Raw genomic sequence first — 24,943 nt, 5'->3', positions numbered from 1 at the left:
ATATGGTCTTGTTAGGCAATGGTAAATAGCTAGATAAAATACGATATAATAACATCATTTATTCCTTTACAATATCAATTCATTTCTTCGTAGTCAAACATAGATTTATGTTTGACTACAAAGAATTGAAACAATATAGTATGCCACTGGAAAATCAAACTCTAAAATCAAAGTCAGGTATCAATAAAGACTTAAATGAGCACTCATTTTCCAAAGTCTAAAAGTAGAAACCTACATTGAAACCTCGTTACCGAAGAAATATTTTACGGCACTTAAAAGCAGTCTGAGAGTGTTATTCAGTCGTACATAATCAATTCAAACGTTTATCAACTCTACTGATTCTTTTTAAGGGCCCTTAGTTTATTTATCTTCGAGAATGTCTTATGGGCGTCTTTTATAGAACTAAGTTATTGAACAGTCTGTAGAAAAGAATGTATATCTTAACGTTTTTAAACTCTCGCAACTAGTACACATAATATTATAATGCAACGGGTCTTATACGCGATTGAAAATTTAAAGGTTAGGATACCTTATTTGCTGCCCGACGTTTCGATCGAATTACATCGACCGTGGTCACGAGCTGACTGACTGTTGAAAAGAGTGTATATCTTTAACAGTGGCTATTATCAAATTAGTTTAAAAGTTTTAATTGCCATTACCATAACTTGCATCTGGCTTTACTTAAAAAAATATGCGCAGATATTTTCGTTTTTGCCAAGTTATATTTACATAGAATATAATACGAATTCTTGGATATTAATCTGAAATAAATTAACATTTTTATCGCGACTATTAACATATACATTTAGGTATTGGAAAGAATATTAGGTAAGAAGGATCCTTTTGTGAACGGCGAAGTACGAGTTTGAAGGACGTTCTATTGTACTTATAGACGTTATTACCGAATCAATTATGCGAATACTATTACTACGTGATATCTAATGCTTTAAATTCCATACTCTTGTCCTGTTTAAAATGCTATTATTAGACAATTAATTCTAATACCTAACTGTGAAAATGGTTTCGTTACCACTTTATCACCAGATTTCATTTATTTAAGTAATCTTAACAATGGCAGTAAATGCTATAGCAAAGAAATATGAATGTTTCAACAAAAATAACAAAGTCAAGCACAAAAAATTAAAAAGCGCTCATCGAATCGGTACAGCTACAAAGCTGTGCTATAAAAGAGACTAGACATTTGCCATTTATTTTGTCATGTGATGCAGAATATTTTTTTTCTCACAACTTCTTTTTAGAATCACGTAACGTTTCAGAACAATACAACTAAAATTTTATACAAAAGCGGATCTTTGTACAAAATTGTATCTCAAACAAAGAAAACGTTAAATAAATCACAATTTAATTTTATCCTAGGGTATTTTAAATGGTTTATTTATGGCGCCAGAGCAGTAAAAATAATCTTATGATGGCCGACGCCCGAAAAGCCGTGCGTGAAAAACCCAATTTCATAAATTACCTACCGCTCTCTGTTTTTGTCAAGCAGCCTTCACTTAGTGATTGCGTGACAAGGGAATCCAGCTAATCAGTGAAATGTCACTCAAAGTTCAGGTTCAGATTTATGTGTGTGCGTACGTTTAAGCTTCTATTTATGGTTTAATAATAAACAATATCACACATTACTCCTCACTAAATTATCCAGCAGGTGTAATGGATTGAAATACGTGTATCACTATTAACAGCGTATTTGCAGTTTCCATGACAACAGACAGAATTATATTATGTTGAGGAATTTTATAATTTCTACAAAATGTGCTTGTTTAAGAAATCAGAAACTCATAATTCGAGTTAATAGCATTCTCGTATTTGTAGTGAATTTCATTTAAGAAAAACATATTTATCGGTAAGTCTTTTTGCCTTACGTCTAGTATTCCAGTTGACTTACAGCCAAGTACCAAGGGACTAATAACATAAATACAGACAAACCAATATAACTAGACAGATTCTTACTTACTAGTTATTTGTATATAACGATGGAATAACAAAGGAAACTTTTAACTACTGACAATTGAAGTTGTAACGTGAAATATGTCACGCCTGGGTATTATTACGTTTTATCAGTAAGTTTCAAACTAAGTTTACATCGCGCATTATGGGGGAGTCACGGCATTATTCTTTTTTATCTTATTTCCTGACATGACCGGGATATTCGTGTTGAAAACTTGGCCGGGCGCCACTGGCAAATAATATTTTAGTTGTTGATAAATAAAAACAAAAATCTATACATAGAGCATACGGCTCTTTTCTTAAAAAGAGGAAGTTACAGCTTAAGAAAAATGAGTTCAATACTGCAGTGATAGCACTATATTAATTACATTTAAATTTTACACCACTGGTTTGCATAAAATACAAGTAACTGCAAATTTATATGTACTCCCGATCGCAGATCTTCCTCACAAGCCCTTTTCCTAATGATTAAGAACAAGCAAGTGACATCTTATAGCTTGTTGGGACATCATGCCTCACGAATGAAAATATCATAATAGTATCAGTACATACATAATAAAATGTAATGGTATTTTTTATTTTACAGCAAAATAAATTATTTTTTTTAATTTTTCGAAATAATTTACAATTCCAAACGTGCGATAAAGAGGATTTCTTGTATAAATACATAAATAAAACCTATATTATCAAAACTAGCGAAAACACAATACAATAGAATCTAAACATTTGCGGAACTTTTGCAAATATCTATTGGAGCTATTAGGTTATTTTTGTGTTAAGAGGCTCGTCCTAAATACACAAACCGTGGAGGATACGTTCAATCCAATACGAAGAAAGGATTTCCAACGATCTGATATCGAGCTTGGTATAATTTCTTATTCAATCATTCTTAAGTCATGCTCTTAGCCTCCAAAATATATTGCCTTCACCAATATCGAAGATTTTAAAGAAATATGCAAATATTTTAACTTAATATAATACGTATTTTATGAGTTTTATAGATGCAGCTCTAATAACTAAAATTGTTCTATTAAGTTTCAGTTTTGTGCCAAAATATATCTATAGCAACGACGTGTATTTTACGATTTTTATATTTAATATAAATAAAATTTTATGTGCAGTGAATGTTTTTGCATAAGTGACTGACACGATACCTACGTATGTTAGTTCGACCAAAACTAATAATGTTTTAATGCTTATAATCAAAAACAAATGAAAAAGTATGGATTTTTTTTGCAAAAATGTTATGATACTGGTCTACTAATTTCCAAACTATATTTTATTTGGTTCAGTAAGCTACCTCAATAACAAGTTTATGTAGAAAAACATGTTTAAAATTTCTTAACAGTCATAAATAATATTCTATACCGTACTTCGTTACTATACGAACACGTGTAGATAAGTATACTTGTTAAAAGAATACTTACGTAAGTGTCTATTCTCCTTCGCAAGCAGTAAAACTTTAGTAAGGATAAAGGCGGCTATGGTGTTTATAGGCGAAAGGTTACCAACTTGACCCCGCTTATACATTATTGCAAACTTAAGGCTTTGCCCTGAAGCTTGCGGTATTCTACAGGATACAAAACATGGAAAAACCAAATGAGTTTTTAAAAGTAGTGTAGCAACACGTTCTGTGGCGGCGTTCTAGAATTGTCGTTAGAATATGTAACTATGCAGCTGGTGGGTTTTCTAGCATTTATTTGTACCTACATAATAAAATAGTCCGGAGTTTGTACCTACTCTGTTTTAAATTGCTGGAAAATCGCAAGCTATGTCTGTGTGGACTCTTGCGCGGTTGTTTTTCTAGTCACACCACTTACCGTAGATATGAACGAAACTGAATACCTTCTTCGTACTTATATAAGAGAGGGCATCAGCATCTTCACAGTGGAGCGTGCCATGTCACTCCATGGTCCGTCGAGTCTCAACATCCAAGGTCATTATGTGCCGAAGACGTGACGTTTCGCTGACGTCAGGCATTGTGTGCGCGCACTCCATGCCCTATCACGTGCACGACTTTGGACCACGTCCAAACGTTGAGATAAAGCCTTGTTCAGATCCAAGTATATATTTCTTCATGTAAGCCTGATAAAACTACGCTGTCTTGAAGATTCGTACAATATGAACTGCCAGAAGTACTTGTATAAAGGTGTTTAACCGGATAACTGTCAAAAAAGCTGACAATAGACTTGAAATATATAGACTCCTAATTTAATAGTGTTTAAAATGCCTAAGTTTTCACAAATTTATACCGAATAGATTAGTAAGACTTGTCGTGTCTGTTTGTATTATTTTCCAATTTAATCGATACCGGCGATATTTTATTTGGAAACCGGTATAAGGAATTTGCCTTTCCTCAAGAGAAAAGTGATTAGGGCCATAAATTTTTCATTCTCACCTTTTCGCCTTGGAACCCTAAAAATCCTTAAGACATATATTTTTATGGACTTGACGAGAGTATATCCTTTTTATTACTTTAAGGAAGGATTTATTTTAAGAGTTTTGAAATAGCTTTCTTGATTATAGACTTTCGAAATTAATGTACTTACTTGTTTATTCTAATATTATTATTAATAGCTGACCCGCGCAACTTCGCTTGCGTCACTTATGAGAGAATGGGTCAAAATTTTCCCCGTGTTTGTAACATTTTTTTCTGGTACTCTGCTCCTATTAGTTGTTGCGTGAGCTTATAGCTTTCCTCGATAAATGGGCTATCTAACACTGAAAGAATTTTTCAAATCGGACCAGTAGTTCCTGAGATTAGCGCGTTCAAACAAACAAACTCTTCAGCTTTATAATATTAGTATAGATTGGTAGTGTACATAAATCTGTTACATGCATGCTTGTAATTTGTGACCTGAATGTGTTTAGAATCATTCTAAATTACTTGAAAAAATGGCCTAGTACCAGAATAATGATAGGTTTATAAAGAACATTTTTTCTAAAATAATAATGTGTTTAATAAAATAATATATTATGTGGGTATAAACACTAAAAGAGGTTATTGAATTTTATAGATCTTGTCATTGATGAAACATGCATTTATGTATGTATAACACAAGATGAGTGTAAGGTCAACGAGCGACCTTTACATTGAATGTGATTTATAATTTCGTTCTTTAGTAAAGCAATAATAATACGTCTGTAAAATGTTTTTAATGGAAAAAGAAATGTGAGGTTCAAATAGTGAGCAATGGCGAGGTTTTTTAGGTCTCAAAGCCTTTTAATCGGAAATCCTAAAAACGGAAAATCGAGAATGCGAAAGAATAGTAACCCTAAAAAAAGAATCTAACCCCACAAGTGTGTGCTGCTGCTTATGATGATTAATTAATTGTTAGCTGCAGCAGAGACCATCAAACCAAAGATTTATAAAATTCACTTTCCAATTTCCATGTAATAAAATAAAAATGATTTATATAGTTCGCTAAAATATTAGAAATGTTAAGCTGGTGGTCGACCCTGCATCTGAATGTTCGATAGTAAAACCCGGCTGTGGCATAATTTCATGTAATCCCTACACACACTCTCAGAAGTGTATCCTATAAAATAGAATCGGACCGAGTAACCTTTTGCCCGTAGTTAAGGCTGTTTTATATAGCCTCTATCAAAACTTTTCCATCAACTTCACTATAAGAAGCAGTAGTCCGAAGTCGAACTAACAAGGTAGCACTCATGAATCCAATTAGTACATCCAAGAATTCAACGTAAGTTAAAACCCATTTTATGGTAAAAGTTACCACGACATTCAAATTGAAATGAAATATCCGAGTTACATCTTAATGAAAGGAAGTCATTTCCATTACGAAATCTCTTTGCGTGATCTAATAAAGAGCTATAAAATAACCCAGGCGTAATTAAGACCATAAATATACCATATCAGAGACAGAAAAATGACGTGCCGCGTTTACAAATAAAGTCCACGGCCCATGCAAACTTTTTAAATATATTATGAAAATTAATTTACCAAAATTTAGAAGATGTGTTCTGTATAATTAAATCCGTATTAATGAAAAATAGCCTTTACATATAACTGTTGAGAGTGCAATTTTAATTAATTTAAAACGCATATATGCGGCTCAAGTGCAGGCAGCCCAATCCTCTGCTCCGATATTCAACCCCACGCTTTTGGGATTCGTTAGAAGATTTCACGCTAAGTGTTTAAACAAACTTAAGTTATTAGGATCCTTTAAAATGGACGGAGCAAGCGCTCGGGGAAATGAAGTGCATTTCTCATAATAACATACCATTTTATAAGCTAAACGGTTCTAGCGCTTAGTAGATTTCACAAACAGAAGCGCTTCTCTGCTTTATGTTTTGATACACTGAATAAACTGAATCTGTAGTTCTCTAAATAATATTATCTTGCTTTTTAGCACAATTGTTTCCTTAAAGCAACTTTTATTATTTCGCTTTGAAGGAAAACTACAAGCAAACGATTAGTCTTCGCTATTTTACGGAATCGTAGTTATAAGCTGTATATGGACTAATTTAATTGTTAACTGCAAATAGCAGTGGTTTGGACCAGTTTTTTTTACTGAATATTGTTTATTGACACGAGTTTTCGATCAAAACTTACAATAATGTAAATATCAGCGCTTTATATTAATTTATTTTGTACAGTATTAATTATAGAGACAAGTTATGACTTATTTTCAATGTTGAGGAGGAACCATAAATTCACAAAAATCCAAATTTGTCTCTATGAATGGGGTTAGTTTATCTTCAAATTCCTTCCAGGTACAGATTCCTTCCTTACAAATAGTTTTTAAAGGTTTTTCATTTAAATAAAAGGCAACGTTATAATTATAAACATTAATGTCGCCTTTCTCACATCTGTAACAAAATATTTAGTTAAATAAGATGTTATTATGATTCCTAACATAAAACTGAATCAATTAAAAATAATATAATTATGTCTTTTATATCTTTATACGTAATATCAAATGATATAAGTAATGAGGAATTAATATTACTCAACAAAACACGTTTCTTAACACATTGGTTGCCAGCAACTCACCGATTGGGTTCAGAAAACCCACTAAGTAGGTTTGCTGGCAGCGAAAGTGTTAAGGTACTTAAAAAAATTTCAATGTAGTCTTTAAAATTTCGATATGATTCTTAGGTTTAATTGTCACGTCGGGAGTGGTCACAGAGAAACTTACTTGTTAAGAACAGCTATAAAGTTGGAGGCGAATCCAGCAAATTTACTAGTCATCCATTTACGGTCATATTTTTGGCTTGTAGTAGACAAAATACGATCATTAAAAAGTCCAAGTGCTGAGAAAATCATTTCTGTAGTGGAGGCTCGCGTAACATAAGCCGCGATCTTTTTCCCATTGCCTGCTATGACTTCGCGGAAACTCTTCAATAGTTCAGCTATGGCAATCTCACCAAACAATTTATTCGTTGGGTTCCCGTATCCATTTCTGAAGTATTCTCTTATATCATCCACATATTCCATTACTTTAAGATCTTCGGTAGAAAACAGTGCGCACCAAGGACTCATTTTTTTATCGATACCGGCGGTCATGTAACGGCAAAAGTCCCACATACCCATCACATTGGTATTCGATAAAGAATAATTAATGCCTAGTCTCTTCTGAATTTGATCTCTTGACTATGAAATAAAATGAATTATTTAATTATTTGGATGTAAATCAAACATAGTAGTTTGAGATAATAAACGTGTTTTACATGAAGAAACTCCGAAGAGAGTTGATATTTTTGTATTCTGCTTTCACTGATTACTCTTCTTTCTCTCATATATTTGCCACACGTGTCATAAGGCTGAAAGAATGATCCTTAATTAGAAACGTTAATCGATGACGACTTACAAAATAAATGTGATGCTCGACACAACTGCAAAAGCTTTTTTTAAAGTCAGTGCTAAAAGTTGCTCAACAATATTATAACTACTCTAGATATTATACAGATAGACTCAAATTGTATAAGTACACCATAAGTACTTACTATTAAATTATCGTAAGCAACCCATGGTGAATCTACTGATATATTAAGTTTACCCAAGCCTGCAATAAAACCTTTCATGCTGTTTTCAGCTATCTCTTCATTTACCGACCGGAATGTATAGTCTTTTGCGTCAAGCAGCTCAAATAACTTCGGAAAGGCCTTTTTAAGTCGTTGGGCCAATTTCATAATTTCTTGATAACCTTCATCATGGAGTTCATATTCTCGAACCAAGTCTTCACCAGGAGACCAGTTTTTTAGATTATCAACATCTTGAGCACACAGTGAACTGTTTCCGTTTTCATAACTAGACACGATGTCATCTTTTATAAACAACGCTTCTTTCATACGCTTGAGAAAATCCCCGCTAGGATACATTTTTCCATGTCTTATGAGTCCCCAAATACTGATTGGTTCACAACCTGCGAAGTGGTAGCGAGAACTTTTGTGGGATAGTACCTATTTAAGTGGTGCGTGAGAAGTATGTTGCTTTAAAATATAAAATCCTTCTCACTGTAAAAATCAGCTTTAGGTAATCAAAAAATTAAAAACTGAACTCTTTTTGCTATACTTAAACTAAAAATCGACTGACCGAAGAGAGAAACTTTTCAAACAGACAATGAGTTTTTTATTGTTTTTTAGTGTAAGGAAAAGTGTTTGACTGAGTTCGGAGATGTAGGAAAACCACTATAAATACAGACTAAGCTCCGACTTAAGGTAGAAAAAGCTTAAAAAACCATATTAATTTATCATACCAGATATTTTTACAAGTGAATCCCTTATGTCTCCCCTGACCATCTCATAGGGAGTTCTAGTCCCGAAAGATCGGTAGGGACATGCTTTATTCCAATAACAGGAAGATGTCACACGGCAAATATTGGAAATTAATATAAACACTAAGACTTTCATGGCTATTATTTGATAGTATATACTATATAAATCAAAATCACGGATCAACTGCCACGAGGCAACTAAGTTAACCTTCGTAGGTACTCGTTTAAAATAGATACTGATTTTCTAATTGTCGTGTATTTGAACAGTTGAATTCAATCATTATATTTTAAACCATTTATACGAAATTAAGTTATTGTGTGTAGATTATTTGTCAAGCCAAAATTATATTGACGTCAATTTGACAAGAGTATTGTATTATAACAATAACTATTTTTAACTACAGAACACGAGCTTTGAATTGCTCAAGTTAGGAATAATTGCTACTGAGTCTTATTCACAGTAGCAGTAAAATAGTATATAATGAGTAAAATAGAGAATGGGCAAAATAGTATGGAGCCTGGGCGATCCGCGGCCAAACTTGATTTTTTGTTTTTTTAATGTAGTTTAGTCCTATAATTACCGTGTAGAAGTTTTATTGCCGCGACGCACTTATATGACGAACAAAATACATTTTTGTTTTTGAGCACTTTTAATAGTATAAAAACATATTTTTGGCTTATATTCGGAGATTAAATAAAAAGTACTATTTATATTATTGCATACAAATGTATACATTATTAATATTCGAACAATCATAACATGTAAATATATAAATATCGTGACAAATAAACATCTTGCTCTTCTATAATATATTCACTGAGACGACTTATCTGTCTTGAATGCTCAGCTTAAAAACGAGGCATTCATAGCCAGTTGCGCTCACTGGTCGGTAAACGATCTGTTGGTTAAGCAACCGTTGGCGCGGTCATTCTATAGATGGGTGACCGCATTGTGGTATTTGAACTGAGCTTCTCCGTGCTTCCGAGGGCACGTAAAAAGTCGGTCCCGGTTGTTGTCATCTAAGATAACATTCGGGCGGCTTGAACCACTTTGAAACTAGGTGAACCATATGATAGATAGATACGAGTTACGATTATTGTTCATTTTGATGGCATGGCAATCGTTATAAGAAGATGTAACGTTATTACACAACATTAAATGCATTACAGACACGAAATAATTGTATTTGTTCTATGAAATTCCATTATATTTACATGTCAATATATTGTTTGAAAGGATTGCAGCAAAACGTTCTTAGTAAAAGTTGTTCCTAGTTATCATTACTTTAATTTGACACTACTTTCATTAATGGCCGCCGACCGCCCAGGAGTGCCCATTCTCCTTTCTTGATCTCAAGTTTTCTTTCGAGTGTGGTCATTGAGAAGAAAATATTAACAACTATTGATTGGCTCTAATATTTATTACTAATATCAAACGGAGAGGCGTTTCCTACCATAAAAGGAAATCTGTTGTAATTTTTTGTTTTAACGATTTGACAATCACGTCTGGTGTATGCCAAAGGAACGTTTTTTCTCAAAAAATGTTTAACTATCAAACTTAACATGTTATAGCGTTACCGTAGCAGTCTCGCCATCGACAAAATGTGGGTTGTTTGCCTAAACTGCTGATAACAAAATACGGCTATAATATAATAATTATAATGAAACAAACAAAATAAATAATATATGTTTATATAAATTAATTTGTTCATAGTACATAGTTTAAAAACAAAAAGATAATTTTGTTCAAATGATTCTATGCTAATAGTGTTTATTTAGAATGTTCGGGAGGAACCGTAAATTCACAGAAATCTAAATTTGTATTTAAGAAAGGCGCGAGTCTATCTTCAAACTCCTTCCATGTGCAGACTCCTTCTTTACATAATGTTCTTAAAGGCTCTTCATTTAAATAAAAAACAACATTATAGTCATCGCTCTCTTTTTTCCCACACCTGTAATAAATTATTTTGTTAAATGACATTATTAAGAAAAAAATCTCTCGAAAATGATTTTGCGTCATAAAGTAATTGTAGTACAAAAAGTAAGTAAAGATTATTAAACATTTCGAGGTTTTAAACTGAAATCATGCATTAATTCCTTTTAGATTAATAGATAAAGGCAACACTTCGACAATTACTGTTGTACCGGAATCATCGTTATTGTGTAGAAGCTATAAAAAAGATCATAAAAAACTTACTTGTTCAAAACAGCTATAAGATTAGAGGCAAATCCAGCGAATTTACTGGTCCTCCATTTTCGGTCAGACTTTCGTGCGTTCCCGGGCAAAGGACTTGCATCTTTAAAGAGTCCAAGAGCCGCGTATACCATCTCCATAGTAGAAGCGCGAGTGATATAAGCTTCAATCTTCTTCCCATTGCCTTCTTTGACATTGCGGAAACTCTTCAATAGTTCAGCCATGGCTATCTCACCGAACAACTTATTCATCGGAGTCCCGTATCCATGACTGTAGTATTCTCTCAAATCGTCCGCATATTCCATAACTTTTAAATCTTCGGTAGTAAACAATGCGCACCATGGACTAAATTTGTTATTGATACCCGAGGACGTGAAACGGCAGAAATCCCAAATGGCTATATAGTTTGCTTCTGAGAGAGAGTTGTCGATGCCGAGTCTCCGTTGAATTCGATCTTTGGACTAAAAAATACAAACACTATTAATCTCACTTTAAGAACTAAAACGTCGATTGATGATTTTCAAATTGAAGTTTAACTTACAGCGAGAAACTCTGAAGAGGCCTGATATTTCGCTGCTTCTGCAATAGAGTCGTTGTTATGTTTAACATCCTTTATGTATTTTCCACAAGTTGCGTAAGGCTGTAAAATGAAAATTGATTTATTTTAACAAAGAAAAGATTTTAAAATATTAAATTAAGTAGTAATACTGAGGTATTAATAATATTGCTTCGGATTTTATCAAGATTATTATTTTAGGTTGCAAAAAAATATTGCAGTGCATATTTCGTTAAATATTCTTCTTAGGGTCGCGGTGATGGCAACGAACCTTATAAAAATAACCCAAGACTTAAATACTCACTAGTATACTGTCATATCCAGATTTTGGTGGTTCAACCTGTACTTTATTACCAAAACCTTCGACGAATCCTTTGATGCTATCTTGCCCAACTTTCTCATTAACTGAACGGAATGTGTAATCTTGCGTACTTAGTTGCTCAAGCAGCTTGGAAAATGCTTTTCTCAATCTTTTTCCTAAGCCAACCATCTCTTGATACCCTTCTTCAGAGAGTTGGGAGTCTTTATCAAACAGTCCTTTGTCAGGAGTCCAGTTTTGTAAACTCTCAACATCTTGAGCACACAGTGAACTGTTCCCATGTTCATAACTAGACGCAACGTAATCTTTTATAAACATAGCGTCTTTCATTTGTTTCACGTAGTCACCGCTGGGATTCATTTTTCCATGTCTTATGAGTCCCCATACACTGACCGGTTCACAATCTGTGAAATGGTGGGATTTACATGAACAGTTTACAAAAATATTTTTCTAGGATCATATTAAAAACAGTTTTTATTGCAATAAGATTGCAATAAAAACTATTTGAAAGTGTTGATATTCTAATAATTGTGCTACAATTTACATCATATTAACAAAATGTTGTGCAATTTTTAATTTACACCTCATATCTTGATAGTTATCGTAACAATAACCTCATTATAAATTAAATATGTAAATAATTACAACTAAAATGGCTATAAAAATAAACAACTTTTCGGCAATTATATTTATTTAAATATCGATAGCCAATTATGTGCGATACGCCTTTTTGTACGTTAAGGAAGTGTTTTATTATAATTAATTAATGTTGACTAATAAAATTTATGACTTACTTTATAAATCAAATGATACTACTATGGAAATCAATGACTATAAAATATTCGAAGAGTAAGTATGTCTAATGATTTTAAGGAGAATATTCAATCAAGTTTAATCATTTATTATTAAACCTATATATTTCTGAACTTAAACCAAATATTAGTTTAAGAAGTTACTAGACTTACCAGTAAGTTTTACGAGGGAGTCCCTTATATCCCCCCTTACCATGTTATAAGGGGTTTTGGTCCCGAAGAAACGGTACGGACATCCCGTATTCCAATAACAAAACAATGGTGTCACATAATTTAAATAACTAAGTAATACAATAGACAAAATAAGTCTCATTTTGATTATCTTTTTATAATTTACATTAGTCCAAGTAAATCACATTCGATGTTCGACAAAGTCACAATACGACTAAGGTAGGTTTCGTATTATGCGGTTGCCTAAATGCCACTTGCATACATTAAATACAGATTCCTCTCAGAATATGCACTAAAAAGCAATGATTATAAAGTGACATCATACTTGTAGGTAACTAACATTCGCAACTCCATGTTACGTGTTTTTTATTGAAAGAATATCTTATAACCGGAATAATAAATGTAAAATATGCATAATGCACTCCAAGATTTTAAAAGAATTTTAAACAGGCTAACAAGAATAGATCTAGAAGTATAAAAACTTTTTTATTTAAAGGAAACAAAAAGTGATATATTGTAGAAATACATTTATTTTATATGCACCATTCTGCAATTATTATAATATGTTTTGTTATAAGTTAATTAGGTTGAGTTCTAAACTCGCAGAAGTCTGAAGTTGTGTTTAAAAACGGTTCAAATTTATATTCGAACTCTTGCCAGGAGCAAACTCCTTGATTGCACAATTCTAACAACGGTTCTTCATTCAAATAAAATGCTACGTGATAATCTTGAACATCATTTGTAACCTTACATCTGAAATGAATAAATAATTATGTTTAATTATCGATATATACGCCGATAAAAAACATAAACAGCAATAAGGAAGACTATGCTCGATTATAATGTATACTAATCAAATATAAATTGAAACAATACATACTTATTCAAAACGGCGATTAAATTTGCTCCAAATGTTGATAATTTTGTTGTCCTCCATTTTCTGTCCGAATTTCTATATGCTCCGGTCAAGTGGTTAGCGTCTTTAAATAAATTTAGAGCGACTAAAATCGTATCTATAGACGTAGCATGGGCGAAATATGAGATTATCTTTTTGCCCTTGTGTCTCTTAGTACTCTCAAAATTTCGCAGCATGTCTGCTAATATGATCTCACCAAACGCTTTGCTATACTTAGTGCCATATCCGTTTCGATAGTAGTGCATTAAGTCTCCAGTATATTCTAGCACTTCCAAGTCTTTCGTTGTGAACAACGCACACCAAGGACTTGCTATTTTATTGATTCCATCCCACAAATAGCGGCATAAGTCATACAATGCAACAATATCATCGTTAGTAGTCCTGTCTCCCAGTTTACTCTCAATATTATATTTGGTCTGAAAATATGAGTTTAAAGTATTTAAAATTTATCAAAATTCGACATTTTGTTTAAAATTATGATTGTTTCTTTATTACTTACATCAAGATAGTCAGAAGTTTTTTCATACTTAGTTACTTCGTCGAAAACGTTCGGGTTCAGTCTGACGTCTCTTTGATATACTCCACAGGTTGCATGAGGCTAGAGAAAAAAAAACATTAGTATAACAACAAAATATTGTAGAAGTAAAAATAACATTGAATGGTATTTTTCTCTTACCGCCATATCATCGTAACCATTTATTACTTTTTCAATGGTCAAGCCACGATATTGAAGTCCTTCAATAAAAGCTTTAGCGCTGTCCAACATGCGGTTGCCAAACGCTGGATGGAAAAGATATTCACCTTCATGTAGATCACTCAATAGGTCTGGAAACGTCTCCCTCAACCGGCTTGCTATACCAACCATCTCTAGATAACCTTCATCATTAAGTTCATTTGGTTCATTCATCACGGACTTACTTGGTTGCCATTTTCGTAAATTCTCAATATCCTGAGCGCACATTGTATGGTTGCCTGTCTCATAGTTATTCAAAATGTATTGTTTAAATTCAAGCACAGCTTTCATTTGCTTTGCAAATCGTCCGCCAGGGTTCCTTTTTCCATGTCTTAAATAACTCCAAATACTGATAGCCTCACAATCTTTAAACGAAAATAAATAAATATTATTGCACAACTCACACACGGCCAACTGATTCCAAACAAAGCAGAGCTTGTACTATGGTAATTTCTCTTTTTATGGTATTCCGGGCGGGATTCGAACCCACTACGCACGGCGCTACGGTTATTGCGACGAGGTGACCGTTTAAACCACTGCGCCAAAAGTGCAGTTAAATGATATTTTAATGAAGCATGTCACTAATTAAGTTATTAAAGTGCATTTAAGTAACAAGAAATCAGTGTAGGTAATTTCAACTTACTTGTCGTTTTCACAACGGAATCCCTTATATCGCCTCGCACATTTTCGTATGGAGTCTTACTTGAAAACCAGGTGTACTTGCAGTTACTATTCCAATAGCAATCTTTGGACGAAGCATCTTCGATACAGACGTAAATCACCAATAATAACTTCAAATAGTTCATCTTTCAAAATAAACTATATTCAATAAATAAATAATGTTGTTATGTTTCTGCAAATATAAAGGTGAAGCACAAATGCTAAAATTAGCTAATGACATTTGCAACCTGTCCGATAGAATATTTTTGAGCATAACTGCAATCTATACATTTTTTACAAAAAAAAAACATCTTTAACAGTCTTATTCACTTTTTTGTCGCAAAATAATTGCATCTATTGTAAAATAATAAACCTTTTAAATTTTTCAAATAACATAAGCAACTTTTTTTTCGTTAACTGAAAAATTATGAATACCGAAAATATACGAGTATACAAAATAAAGTGTAAGTATTTTCACTTACCAATTCCTGAAGACGGACGGTATTTAAAGTAAAGGTCAACTAATAATATTCACAATAATAGTCACTTATCACAAAAGTCATGAATTAAGAAACGGTACGCACTCACTGGCGCCTGATATTATCATCGTCGCCGCGTCGTCGGATTAGTTTGTTCCACAAGAAGAATTTTGAAAGATATTTTATAAATAAACAACAAAATATTAATACAGTCAGCCAGTCATTATGTATTCCTGATGAAACTACTTGGCCTTATAAAATCACAAATCAAATTAATAGCGAAACATTTCTCGTTTTTACGCGTTCAAAAAAAATATAAGAACACTAATAATAATCATAATAAAAATGTTAACAGGCTAAATAATATAAGTGCGTGCGTCGCAACTGCAGGCCAAAATGAAATAAGCCAGCTTATTAATTGAAATTAAGTAGCGTGGAATATTCGTCATTTGCTAACAATAACTTCTTAGAATTAGGCGCAAATGTATAAATTAGATGCAGATTTATTATAATTTGTTCAAATAATTGATAAATAAACAAAAACATTAAGGGCCAGTTTTACAGCTTATGAATAAGTATACGGTAACCTGTTGCTAGATACATTAGGTTTTGTTTGTTTTTTAAAGACAACTCCAGCACTAAGAATTGCTCTTGTGTCACGGGGTAGTACTACTAGACCCAAAAAAAACTATTTGTGAATGGCAGTAATAATTGCCCCGTGTGGGAATCAATCCTACGACCTCCCTACATAGTGGTAGTGCGACTCGGAGGCAAGGGATATATCGAATTATTTTAATGTCCTGCCTTATACTCATTCAGAAATTATGAAACTGGGTTTTCATTATTACTGTACAATTATAGAAGTTTCTTTACTGGTTTAATTATTGGCCTGTGTCCATCTATGGCACCTCATTCTATTAAATAAAACAACTTATCTATCGTCTTTCTCAAACAATGATTTAATTGAATACAAACAAAAAATTTCCTAATAAATCGAGTAGCAATGTTAGTTACAAAAATCTGTGGTTGTATTTAAGAACGGCTTGAATTTATCTTCGAACTCCTGCCACGAGCAAACTCCTTCATTGCACAAGGCTGACAACGGTTTTTCATTTAAGTAAAATGCGACTTGATAATCAGGAACATCGCCACTTTTACATCTAAAAAAGTAAGGTATAATTGTAAGTATGACGATAAATGAATTCACGTTAAGACGTTATCGCATTTCTTATGTTTAAGGAGTTTCGGCAAGCAAATGTTTAAGAATACGGTAAATAAACAAAAATAAATTAGAAAACCTAACTTTAGCGAATGTAATTAATGAAATTGGAATACAAACTTGTTTAGTGTGACGATGAAATTTGCTCCAAATGTAGATGTCACCGACCTCCATTTTCTATTCACATCTCGATATGCTCCCGTTAGAGGATTTTCATCATGAAATAAATCAAGAGCAACAAACATCATGTCCATTATTGAAGAACGACCGAAGTTTGCAACAATTTTCTTGCCTCTAAGATTTTTAGCCAATTCAAATCTTTTCAGGATATCTGCTAATACTAATTGACCCAGCTTTGCGCCGTACGCATTTCCATAACTATTTCTGTAGTAATGTTGTATGTCCCCTAAGTATTCGAGCACTTCTAAATCTTCAGTAGTGAACAACGCACACCAAGGATTTGGTTTATCAAGTATTCCCTCCCATGCAAAGCGGCATAGATCGTAAAATGCCGTAATTTCGTTGTCCGTAACACTCATGTCTAACTTTTCTTCAATTCTCCTTTTTGTCTGAAATAAATTTATGTCCTATCGTTAGTAATCTCAATCAGCATTTTAATATTTTTTGTAATAAGATTAAATTAAAAAGCTCTTACATTAAGGTATTCTGAATGTAGTCGATATTTAGCTGCCTCTTCGTACATACTTGGATCTGCTATGACGTCATTCAGATAGTTCTCGCATGACGTATGCGGCTTAAAAAATAATTTTGTCATTAGAATAGAGTAATTCGCGGTCATTTCACAATAATTGTTTTTTGTAATAGTCTTACCGACATGCTGTCGTAGCCAGTTGTCACATTTTGGATTACCAAATCTTTATTTTGAAGACCGTCAACAAAACCTTTAGCACTTTTGAGCATACGGCTGCCAAATACTGGGTAAAAGTAATAATCATCACCTTTGAGATCATTTAACAGTTTGGGGAAGGTCTCCTTCAACCTTCTTGCTATACCAACCATCTCTAGGTAGCCTTCTTCACTGAGTTCATTTGGTTCAGAAAGAAATGATTTATTTGGTGTCCACTTTTTAATATTTTCAACGTCTTGAGCGCAAAATGTGGAGTTACCTTTTTCAAAGTTATTTACAATGTTGTCTTTTAGATTAAGTACATCTTGTATTCCCTTACCATACTTAGTTCCAGGATTTCTTTTCCCATGTCTTATATAACTCCAAATACTGATAGTTTCGCAATCTAAAAAGATATGTAACAATCAAAGTTTTTTTACAAAGCGTATTAAGTATTACCATACAACACATTTTTCATCACAAACTAGTGCGTTTCTAGGGTTTACATGATAGAAGATTTGTGAATTTTTTATCTTAATAATTTTTTAATTTAATTTTTTAGTTCATATTAATTACACGATTTGTCCAAATCGTGTAATTACTACTTACTTGTCGATTTCTTAGCAAAATCCCTGATGTCGCCTCTTACAACTTCGTAAGGAGTTTTACTTGAAAAGGATGTGTACTTGCACTTATTGTTCCAATAACAATCCAAGGGCGTTGCATATTTTATGCAGAGAAGAAACACCAACACTAATTTTAAATAGTCCATTTTTTTCACAATTACTATAATTAAGTAGGAATGTGTAAAATACTGAAATGAAAAAAGTTTAAGTAGAACAGTCGCGCGCGTCTGAGAACTAAATTAGGAATAGCGTGGTCGTTGGGTTCAAATGTAAATTAAGTAGATAATAATATTAGTTTTGATTAGAATAAATAAATTCCCCAAATATAGTAATATATCTAAGAATAAAAACTGATAAAGTGCTAAACAACATAGGTCATGATAAGAAAGGTGGATGCCCTTTGCTGTTCTTCTAACTCTGCCACGAAAGGTGACGCGATAATATTTAAAATTAACAGAGAACAGGAAAAATCCCGCTCAAGTAGGAATGTCAGATAGAAGAAGGAATATTGTGAACATACGTTGACAAATATTTGATTGGCATTTTGCCATTCTGTACATTGCTTCTTTGCTAAATAATAATGATATATTCGTCACGTCTAAGCAGCAATGTATTGCACAGTGGCTGTCATACCGACGCTCCCTGGCTGTCAACCAATATGACACAACACGCAAGCAGAAGTTAGCGCATATTTCGCGCGACTTAAAGAATCAACATTTATATTTTAATTGGTATAAAGATTACAGGCACGGCTCTAAAGTACCCTTCGCTAAAATAAAATAGAAATATATCTTTGTGCTTGTTCTTTCCATGATAGTAAAAGCATAATGCATCAAACAATTTAGAAATGCACTTACCCATGAAGTAATAATACAATCGGGAGATGTACCGTATTTCAAGTAAAGGTCAACAGGTGAAGATATAAACTAACCTTAAAATCCTTTCATCGACTCTCTCGACTAGATTAACTAGACCATACTCGTAGAAAGTAAAAAAGAAACAAAAAGACAACAAATAGCCACTTATACAGGACGTCGAACAATGTAAGTGCGTGCTTCGCAACTGGAAGTCAAAAATGAAGGAAACCAGCTTAATTATAAATTGTAAAATAAAAGCGAGTTTTTTTTTGTTATTTGCCAACAATAGCTCCTTATGTCATACCTCGTATTAGGCATTTATATACACGTTGGGTTAACAATACACATTAGTTATACCTGCAAACGAGTTATTGAACAGGTTGGCCTTTATTCAATAGTATTGTTTATACCACATACAGAATATTTTTTAAAGACACGCATCTTACTGTGTTGAATAGCCGCATATTCTTTGCGCTATTCTTATTCATCGAAATATAAACTGACTGACTACTAAATTATAGGGATCGTAGCAAGTGGCGTTTTTGTGATCTCTGCATACCCCTACGGAAAAAATTGTGATTTATTGTATCACAGCGCTTCTTCAAAGACCCATAACTTTTTATATGTATATTTCATGATATTTTACAGTTGTATTTCTATTTGCTTATAATTTTTAAATAAAATAATAAAACGAAAGTAAACTTGTCCATTTATTATATAATAGGCGTAGTTCAATTATTTTAATGTTTAATAATTACGTGCACCTAATAAATAAAACATGTTTATTGTTCACAGAAGTCTAAAGTTGTATTAGTAAAAGGTTTGAATTTGTCTTCAAACTCTTGCCAAGAGCAGACTCCCTGATTGCACAATTCTAACAGAGGCTCTTCATTCCAATAAAATGCTACATGATATTTTTGAACATCATCTGTAACCTTACATCTGAAATAAATAAATAATAATTTATGCCTATTTTAACTATATTTATAGTAATAAGGAAGACTATGCTTGATTTATAATGTATACGTCGCCACGTAAAACAACTTTATGATGTTGGTTTCCAATATATTTATTCATAGATTTTTAAACAATTCATACTTATTCAAAACGGCGATTAAATTTGCCCCATATGTTGATAGTTTTGTTGTTCTCCATTTTCTGTTCAAATCTCTATATGCTCCAGTCAGGGGCATATCGTCTTTAAATAAATTTAGAGCGACTAAAATCATATCCATCGATGTAGCATGAGCGAAATATGAGATTATCTTTTTGCCGTCATTCTTCTTAGAATTCTCAAAATTTCTGAGCATATCTGCTAATATGATCTCACCAAACGCTTTGCTATACTTAGTACCATATCCGTTTCGATAGTAGTGCATTAAGTCTCCGGTATATTCTAGCACTTCCAAGTCTTTCGTCGTGAACAGCGCACACCAAGGACTTGCTCTTTTATGGATGCCATCCCACAAATAGCGGCATAAGTCATACAATGCAATAATATCATTGTTAGTGGTCCTGTTTCCCAGCTTACTCTCAATATTATATTTGGTCTGAAAAAAGGAGTGTAAATGCTATCTATATCTGATATTTTAGATTAATTTTAATCAAAATGTTTGCTTACTTACATCAAGATAGTCAGAAGTTTTTTCGTATTTAATTACTTCTTCGAAAATGTTCGGGTTCAGTCTGACGTCTCTCTCATATTTTCCGCACGTTACATGCGGCTAAATAAAATAAAACAAAAATATAACACAGAGACATAATTATTGTTAAACTGAAGTAAAATGTTCTTTGTTTCTTACCGCCTTATCATCGTAGCCAGTTGTCACATTTTGGATTACCAGGTCTTTATTTTGAAGACCGTCAACAAAACCTTTAGCACTTTTGAGCATACGACTGCCAAATACTGGGTAAAAGTAATAATCATCATCGTTGAGATTATTTAACAGTTCGGGGAACGTCTCCTTCAGCCTTCTTGCTATACCAACCATCTCTTGGTAGCCTTCTTCGCTAAGTTCATATGGTTCATTAAGAAATGATTTATTTAGTGTCCACTTTTTTATATTTTCAACGTCTTGAGCGCAAAATGTTGAGTTACCTTTTTCAAAGTTATTTACAATGTTGTCTTTCAAATGAAGAACATCTTGTATTCTCTTTCCAAACTTGGGCCCAGGATTTCTTTTTCCATGTCTTATATAACTCCAGATACTGATAGTTTCACAATCTAAAAAAAAAGAACCATAGTTTTAATAAAATTTAGTTTCTATTGATATTAAAATTAGCGACACTGCATCTATTCACTATTATTCTTTGCGTGGAAAGTATTTTACAGATATCCTTGACGTTCTTCCATGCTATAAACTACATGTAAGTCAAATGATATTAAAATCCGTTCTATAGTACTTATGCGAAAACTATTGAATGAAAAGTTTGTGTATGTGTACTGAGGCATTTATAGGATTTGTACGAACTTTTTTTTTATAACCCATTCGTGCAATTACTACTTACTTGTTGATTTCCTGGCAGAATCCCTGATGTCGCCTCTTACAACTTCGTAGGGAGTTTTACTTGAAAAGGATGTGTACTTGCACTTATTGTTCCAATAACAATCCATGGACGTTGCATATTTTACGCAGAGAAAAACTACCAATAGTAATTTTAAATAATCCATTTTCTTGACATTTACTATAATTAAGTAGCAACGTGTCGTAGTGAAGCACTGCAATGACAAAGTTTAAAAACAAACATTAGCATTAGATGAAGCAATTAAAAACAACTAGGAGCTGTCCCGCGCGGCTGAGAATGAAATTAGGCATAGTAGTTATTGGTTTTGTAGCGCAAATCTATACAGTCGGTACTGTCGAGTATCGAGAGTACTGCCAAAATAGTTCTAATGAAGTCTGGTAGAGGTGATAAACAGGTTTTCGTGTAAAATTTCTCGACAGCTAGCCGGTATTCGGTAGTCGATAAAAGTAAAGAATCAAGCTAATAGTAAGAATTATTTAATTACCAAAATATTGTAAGAGTAAGGAGTGATAAAAAGCTAAACAATGTTTTATTTAGCAGTTATCAATTCTCTTATATCAACTTTCTTATCATGACCCATAGGTCAGGATAAAAAAGTTAATAACCTTTGCTGTTCTTCTAACTCCGCCACAAAAGCCACATGATAATATTAAAAGGGAACAGTAAAAATATCGCTCAAGCAGGAATATCAAACGGAAATAATACAGAACAAGGAAACTATTGTGCATCTCTGTTGAAAACTCTCTGATAGCCATCATTCTGTACATTGTTTCTTTGCTAAAGAAATAATGATATATTCGAAACGTAAAAGCAGCAATGTATTGCAAGGTGGCTATCAAACCGACGGACACAAGCAGTGAACCGATATGACATAATACGCAAGCAGAAGTTTGCGTATTATTTCGAGCGACCATGAGAATCACCATGTATATTAGAATTGGTATAAAACTTAGGGCATATCCCAAAATACCATTCATTCACTTATATTAAACAAAAATATATTATAGTGTTAGTTTGAGATACATAAGATTATTTTCATAAGGAATTATAAGCATAATAAATTAACCCCCGGTCTCTAAGTACATTTAGCGGTAGTTTATCTATTCAATAGCGCCTTTTTAGGTGAGCTTTAACGCTATTGAATAGATAAACTACCGCTAAGTGTACCTCAGAAACCGGGGCTAAATAGTTCAAAAGTGTCATCACTTACCCATGAAGTAGTAATCGAAAGATGTACCGTATTTCAAGGTCAACCGCTAAGGAAATAAACTTACCTAAAATCCTTTCCTCGATTTTGGCTTTCTTTTACTAGATTTACAAGAACGTAGAAATAAGAAGTAGATAAAAACGATTATAAATAAACAGTTAGTCAGGACGCCAAACAATATAAGTGCGTGCTTCGCAACTGGAAGTCAGCAACAAAAAAGAATAGCTTATTTCATAGGGATTTCTAAGCGTGGATTTTAGCGTTAGTGGGTAACATTAGTTATAAACAAGTTATTAAACAGGTCGTCCTTTGTTCAATACTGTATGTTGTTTATTCATCACACATTTTTTTTAGAAGCCTTCAACAGCCGGCTAATAATAATATGGGCTATTCTTATTAATCTTGAATACAAACTTACTGAATTAAGATGTAGGGTTCGTAGTAAGCTGCGATTTTTGGTCTCTGCATACCTCCACGGAAATAGGTACGGTTTTATACAAATGTTCTGATGAAAAATTTCTTTAAGCTATTTGAAAATCAATAACACTTTTAAAATAATTTACTTAGTAAAATAATTAAAAGTCAAAACAATTTCTGTATATTTTTTTTCGGTATTTCAATTCCAATAAGTTATGGTAACTAACTTCTTAACGAGAGGCATGAATATCAACGACTCCAGTGTAACCCATCAGTTGGTACAGGCAACTCAATAATTACCTTATAATATTTATAGACAATAATTAAATGCTTGGTAGTTTTTTATGTATTTTTCATTACATTTATTTATACACGAAATAATAGAAGTCAAAGGTGTAACGGAATTTATTTGTTCGAATTTTTTTATATAAAAGAGAGAAACACGCGTAGTTTAGTTAATTAAAATTTTTGATTGTTTGATTTTAACTTGCACCAAATAAATGAAATGTATTTATTGTTCACAGAAGTCTAAAGTTGTATTAGTAAACGGTTTAAATTTATCTTCGAACTCTTGCCATGAGCAGACTCCTTGACTGCACAATTCTAACAGCGGCTCTTCGTTCAAATAAAATGCTACGTGATAATCTTGAACGTCATCCGTACCTTTACATCTGTAAATAATAAATCATGATTATGCATTACTTTAACAAATTAAATAAGTCGTGTTTGTTTGCAAAAGTTTATAAAATTCAATTGATACTTAACACTTACTTCTTAAGTATCCAATTACATAAGGTGTTATTAATTTGCTTTAATATGCACAACGTAATATAAATTAAAATATAATAATATACTCTTCCTGTGACACCAAATAAATTCAAAAAATTTTACTCAATCATCGAAAATTTCGAATACAAACCTATTTAGTACGGCTAACAGATTTGCACCAAATGTAGATATTTTTGCAGTTTTCCATTTTCTGTTTGGATCTCGATATGCTCCTGTAGGAGGGCGTTCATCTTTGAATAAGTCGAGCGCGACGAACATCATATCCATCGCTGTAGCATGACTGAAGTATACAATGATTTTCTTCCCCTTCCCATCCTTAGCGGCTTCAAAACGTTGAAATAAATCTGCCAATATGATTTCGCCTAACAATTTACTATATTTATTTCCATATCCATTCCTGTAGTAATGAAATTGATCAGTAATGTATTCGAGTATTTTCAAATCTTCACTTGTGAAGAATGCACACCATGGACACTGCTTATCAGCGATTCCGTTCCAAGAGTACCGACAAAGGTCGTAAAGTCCCATAAGTTCGGCGTCAGACGTCCTTATTCCCAACTTCTTTTCAACTCTAATTTTACTCTGAAACGATTGAAAATTTTATATCGTTTCGTCTACGCTTGAATAAACTTGATATTAGGAATTAGATCATCATTACTACCTACCTCGAGATATTCTGGGTTTTGTTGATATTTAACTACTTGGTCGTAGAGCTTTGGGTTCATTCTTACGTCTTTTATATATTTCGTACAGGTGATTTGTGGCTGAAAATAATTTATTGTAAATACTTAAATATATACTTATTATTGTATATTTCGTACTATTTGTCTTACCGTCATATTGTCACGACCTTCTGGAACTTGTTCCATGACTAGATTTTTGTCTCCGAGACCTTCAACATAACCTT

At 32.9% G+C, this 24,943-nt stretch overlaps 5 protein-coding genes across 5 annotated transcripts; all 5 read right to left on the bottom strand.

Annotated features, from left to right (window-relative positions):
• Positions 1-7,126: 7,126 nt before the first annotated feature.
• LOC142973259 (multiple inositol polyphosphate phosphatase 1-like) lies at positions 7,127-8,313 on the bottom strand. Its single transcript, XM_076114897.1, has 2 exons — positions 7,939-8,313; positions 7,127-7,585 (listed from the first exon to the last, which is right to left on the bottom strand). The coding sequence occupies exons 1-2, from the start codon at positions 8,311-8,313 to the stop codon at positions 7,127-7,129; spliced, it is 834 nt and encodes a 277-aa protein (XP_075971012.1).
• A 2,078-nt stretch (positions 8,314-10,391) lies between these two features.
• Positions 10,392-13,034, bottom strand: LOC142973373 (multiple inositol polyphosphate phosphatase 1-like). Its single transcript, XM_076115028.1, has 5 exons — positions 12,743-13,034; positions 11,763-12,181; positions 11,444-11,542; positions 10,906-11,363; positions 10,392-10,660 (listed from the first exon to the last, which is right to left on the bottom strand). Exons 1-5 carry the CDS (start codon positions 12,900-12,902, stop codon positions 10,480-10,482), a joined length of 1,317 nt encoding a protein of 438 aa, XP_075971143.1. The 5' UTR covers positions 12,903-13,034; the 3' UTR covers positions 10,392-10,479.
• A 299-nt stretch (positions 13,035-13,333) lies between these two features.
• LOC142973372 (multiple inositol polyphosphate phosphatase 1-like) lies at positions 13,334-15,880 on the bottom strand. Its single transcript, XM_076115027.1, has 6 exons — positions 15,552-15,880; positions 15,053-15,262; positions 14,353-14,774; positions 14,176-14,274; positions 13,641-14,092; positions 13,334-13,513 (listed from the first exon to the last, which is right to left on the bottom strand). Exons 2-6 carry the CDS (start codon positions 15,213-15,215, stop codon positions 13,339-13,341), a joined length of 1,311 nt encoding a protein of 436 aa, XP_075971142.1. The 5' UTR covers positions 15,216-15,262; positions 15,552-15,880; the 3' UTR covers positions 13,334-13,338.
• Positions 15,881-16,493: 613 nt separating this feature from the next.
• On the bottom strand, positions 16,494-21,669 carry LOC142973371 (multiple inositol polyphosphate phosphatase 1-like). Its single transcript, XM_076115025.1, has 5 exons — positions 21,606-21,669; positions 17,599-18,020; positions 17,423-17,521; positions 16,888-17,336; positions 16,494-16,708 (listed from the first exon to the last, which is right to left on the bottom strand). The coding sequence occupies exons 2-5, from the start codon at positions 17,785-17,787 to the stop codon at positions 16,555-16,557; spliced, it is 891 nt and encodes a 296-aa protein (XP_075971140.1). The 5' UTR covers positions 17,788-18,020; positions 21,606-21,669; the 3' UTR covers positions 16,494-16,554.
• A 2,075-nt stretch (positions 21,670-23,744) lies between these two features.
• Positions 23,745-24,738, bottom strand: LOC142973370 (multiple inositol polyphosphate phosphatase 1-like). The gene is made up of 2 exons (XM_076115024.1): positions 24,167-24,738; positions 23,745-23,918 (listed from the first exon to the last, which is right to left on the bottom strand). The coding sequence occupies exons 1-2, from the start codon at positions 24,562-24,564 to the stop codon at positions 23,759-23,761; spliced, it is 558 nt and encodes a 185-aa protein (XP_075971139.1). The 5' UTR covers positions 24,565-24,738; the 3' UTR covers positions 23,745-23,758.
• Between the last annotated feature and the right edge of the window lie 205 nt (positions 24,739-24,943).

This window comes from Anticarsia gemmatalis, chromosome 5, assembly GCF_050436995.1.
Source record: "Anticarsia gemmatalis isolate Benzon Research Colony breed Stoneville strain chromosome 5, ilAntGemm2 primary, whole genome shotgun sequence".
NCBI classification, from domain to species: Eukaryota; Metazoa; Arthropoda; class Insecta; order Lepidoptera; family Erebidae; genus Anticarsia; species Anticarsia gemmatalis.
The sequence above is the reverse complement of the archived record's forward strand: the minus strand, read 5'-3'. Positions and strand labels throughout refer to the sequence as shown.

What these genes read in the sequence shown, in the direction of transcription:
- LOC142973370 (XM_076115024.1), bottom strand. Translation starts at nt 24,564, where the DNA reads ATGGGACTTTACGACCTTTGTCGGTACTCTTGGAACGGAATCGCTGAT. An exon ending in CTGTTAGCCGTACTAAATAG is followed by an intron (nt 23,919 to 24,166) that starts GTTTGTATTCGA and finishes TATTATTTACAG; the next exon opens with ATGTAAAGGTACGGATGACG.
- LOC142973372 (XM_076115027.1), bottom strand. Translation starts at nt 15,215, where the DNA reads ATGAACTATTTGAAGTTATTATTGGTGATTTACGTCTGTATCGAAGAT. An exon ending in ATGGTTACGATGATATGGCG is followed by an intron (nt 14,275 to 14,352) that starts GTAAGAGAAAAA and finishes TTTTTTCTCTAG; the next exon opens with CCTCATGCAACCTGTGGAGT. An exon ending in TTAATCGCCGTTTTGAATAA is followed by an intron (nt 13,514 to 13,640) that starts GTATGTATTGTT and finishes TATTCATTTCAG; the next exon opens with ATGTAAGGTTACAAATGATG.
- LOC142973259 (XM_076114897.1), bottom strand. Translation starts at nt 8,313, where the DNA reads ATGTATCCTAGCGGGGATTTTCTCAAGCGTATGAAAGAAGCGTTGTTT. An exon ending in TTGCTTACGATAATTTAATA is followed by an intron (nt 7,586 to 7,938) that starts GTAAGTACTTAT and finishes TTTATTTCATAG; the next exon opens with TCAAGAGATCAAATTCAGAA.
- LOC142973373 (XM_076115028.1), bottom strand. Translation starts at nt 12,902, where the DNA reads ATGAGACTTATTTTGTCTATTGTATTACTTAGTTATTTAAATTATGTG. An exon ending in CTCCCTCGTAAAACTTACTG is followed by an intron (nt 12,182 to 12,742) that starts GTAAGTCTAGTA and finishes ACCATTTCACAG; the next exon opens with ATTGTGAACCGGTCAGTGTA. An exon ending in CTTATAGCTGTTTTGAACAA is followed by an intron (nt 10,661 to 10,905) that starts GTAAGTTTTTTA and finishes AATTTATTACAG; the next exon opens with GTGTGGGAAAAAAGAGAGCG.
- LOC142973371 (XM_076115025.1), bottom strand. Translation starts at nt 17,787, where the DNA reads ATGGTTGGTATAGCAAGAAGGTTGAAGGAGACCTTCCCCAAACTGTTA. An exon ending in TACATTCAGAATACCTTAAT is followed by an intron (nt 17,337 to 17,422) that starts GTAAGAGCTTTT and finishes AATTTATTTCAG; the next exon opens with ACAAAAAGGAGAATTGAAGA. An exon ending in TTCATCGTCACACTAAACAA is followed by an intron (nt 16,709 to 16,887) that starts GTTTGTATTCCA and finishes TTACTTTTTTAG; the next exon opens with ATGTAAAAGTGGCGATGTTC.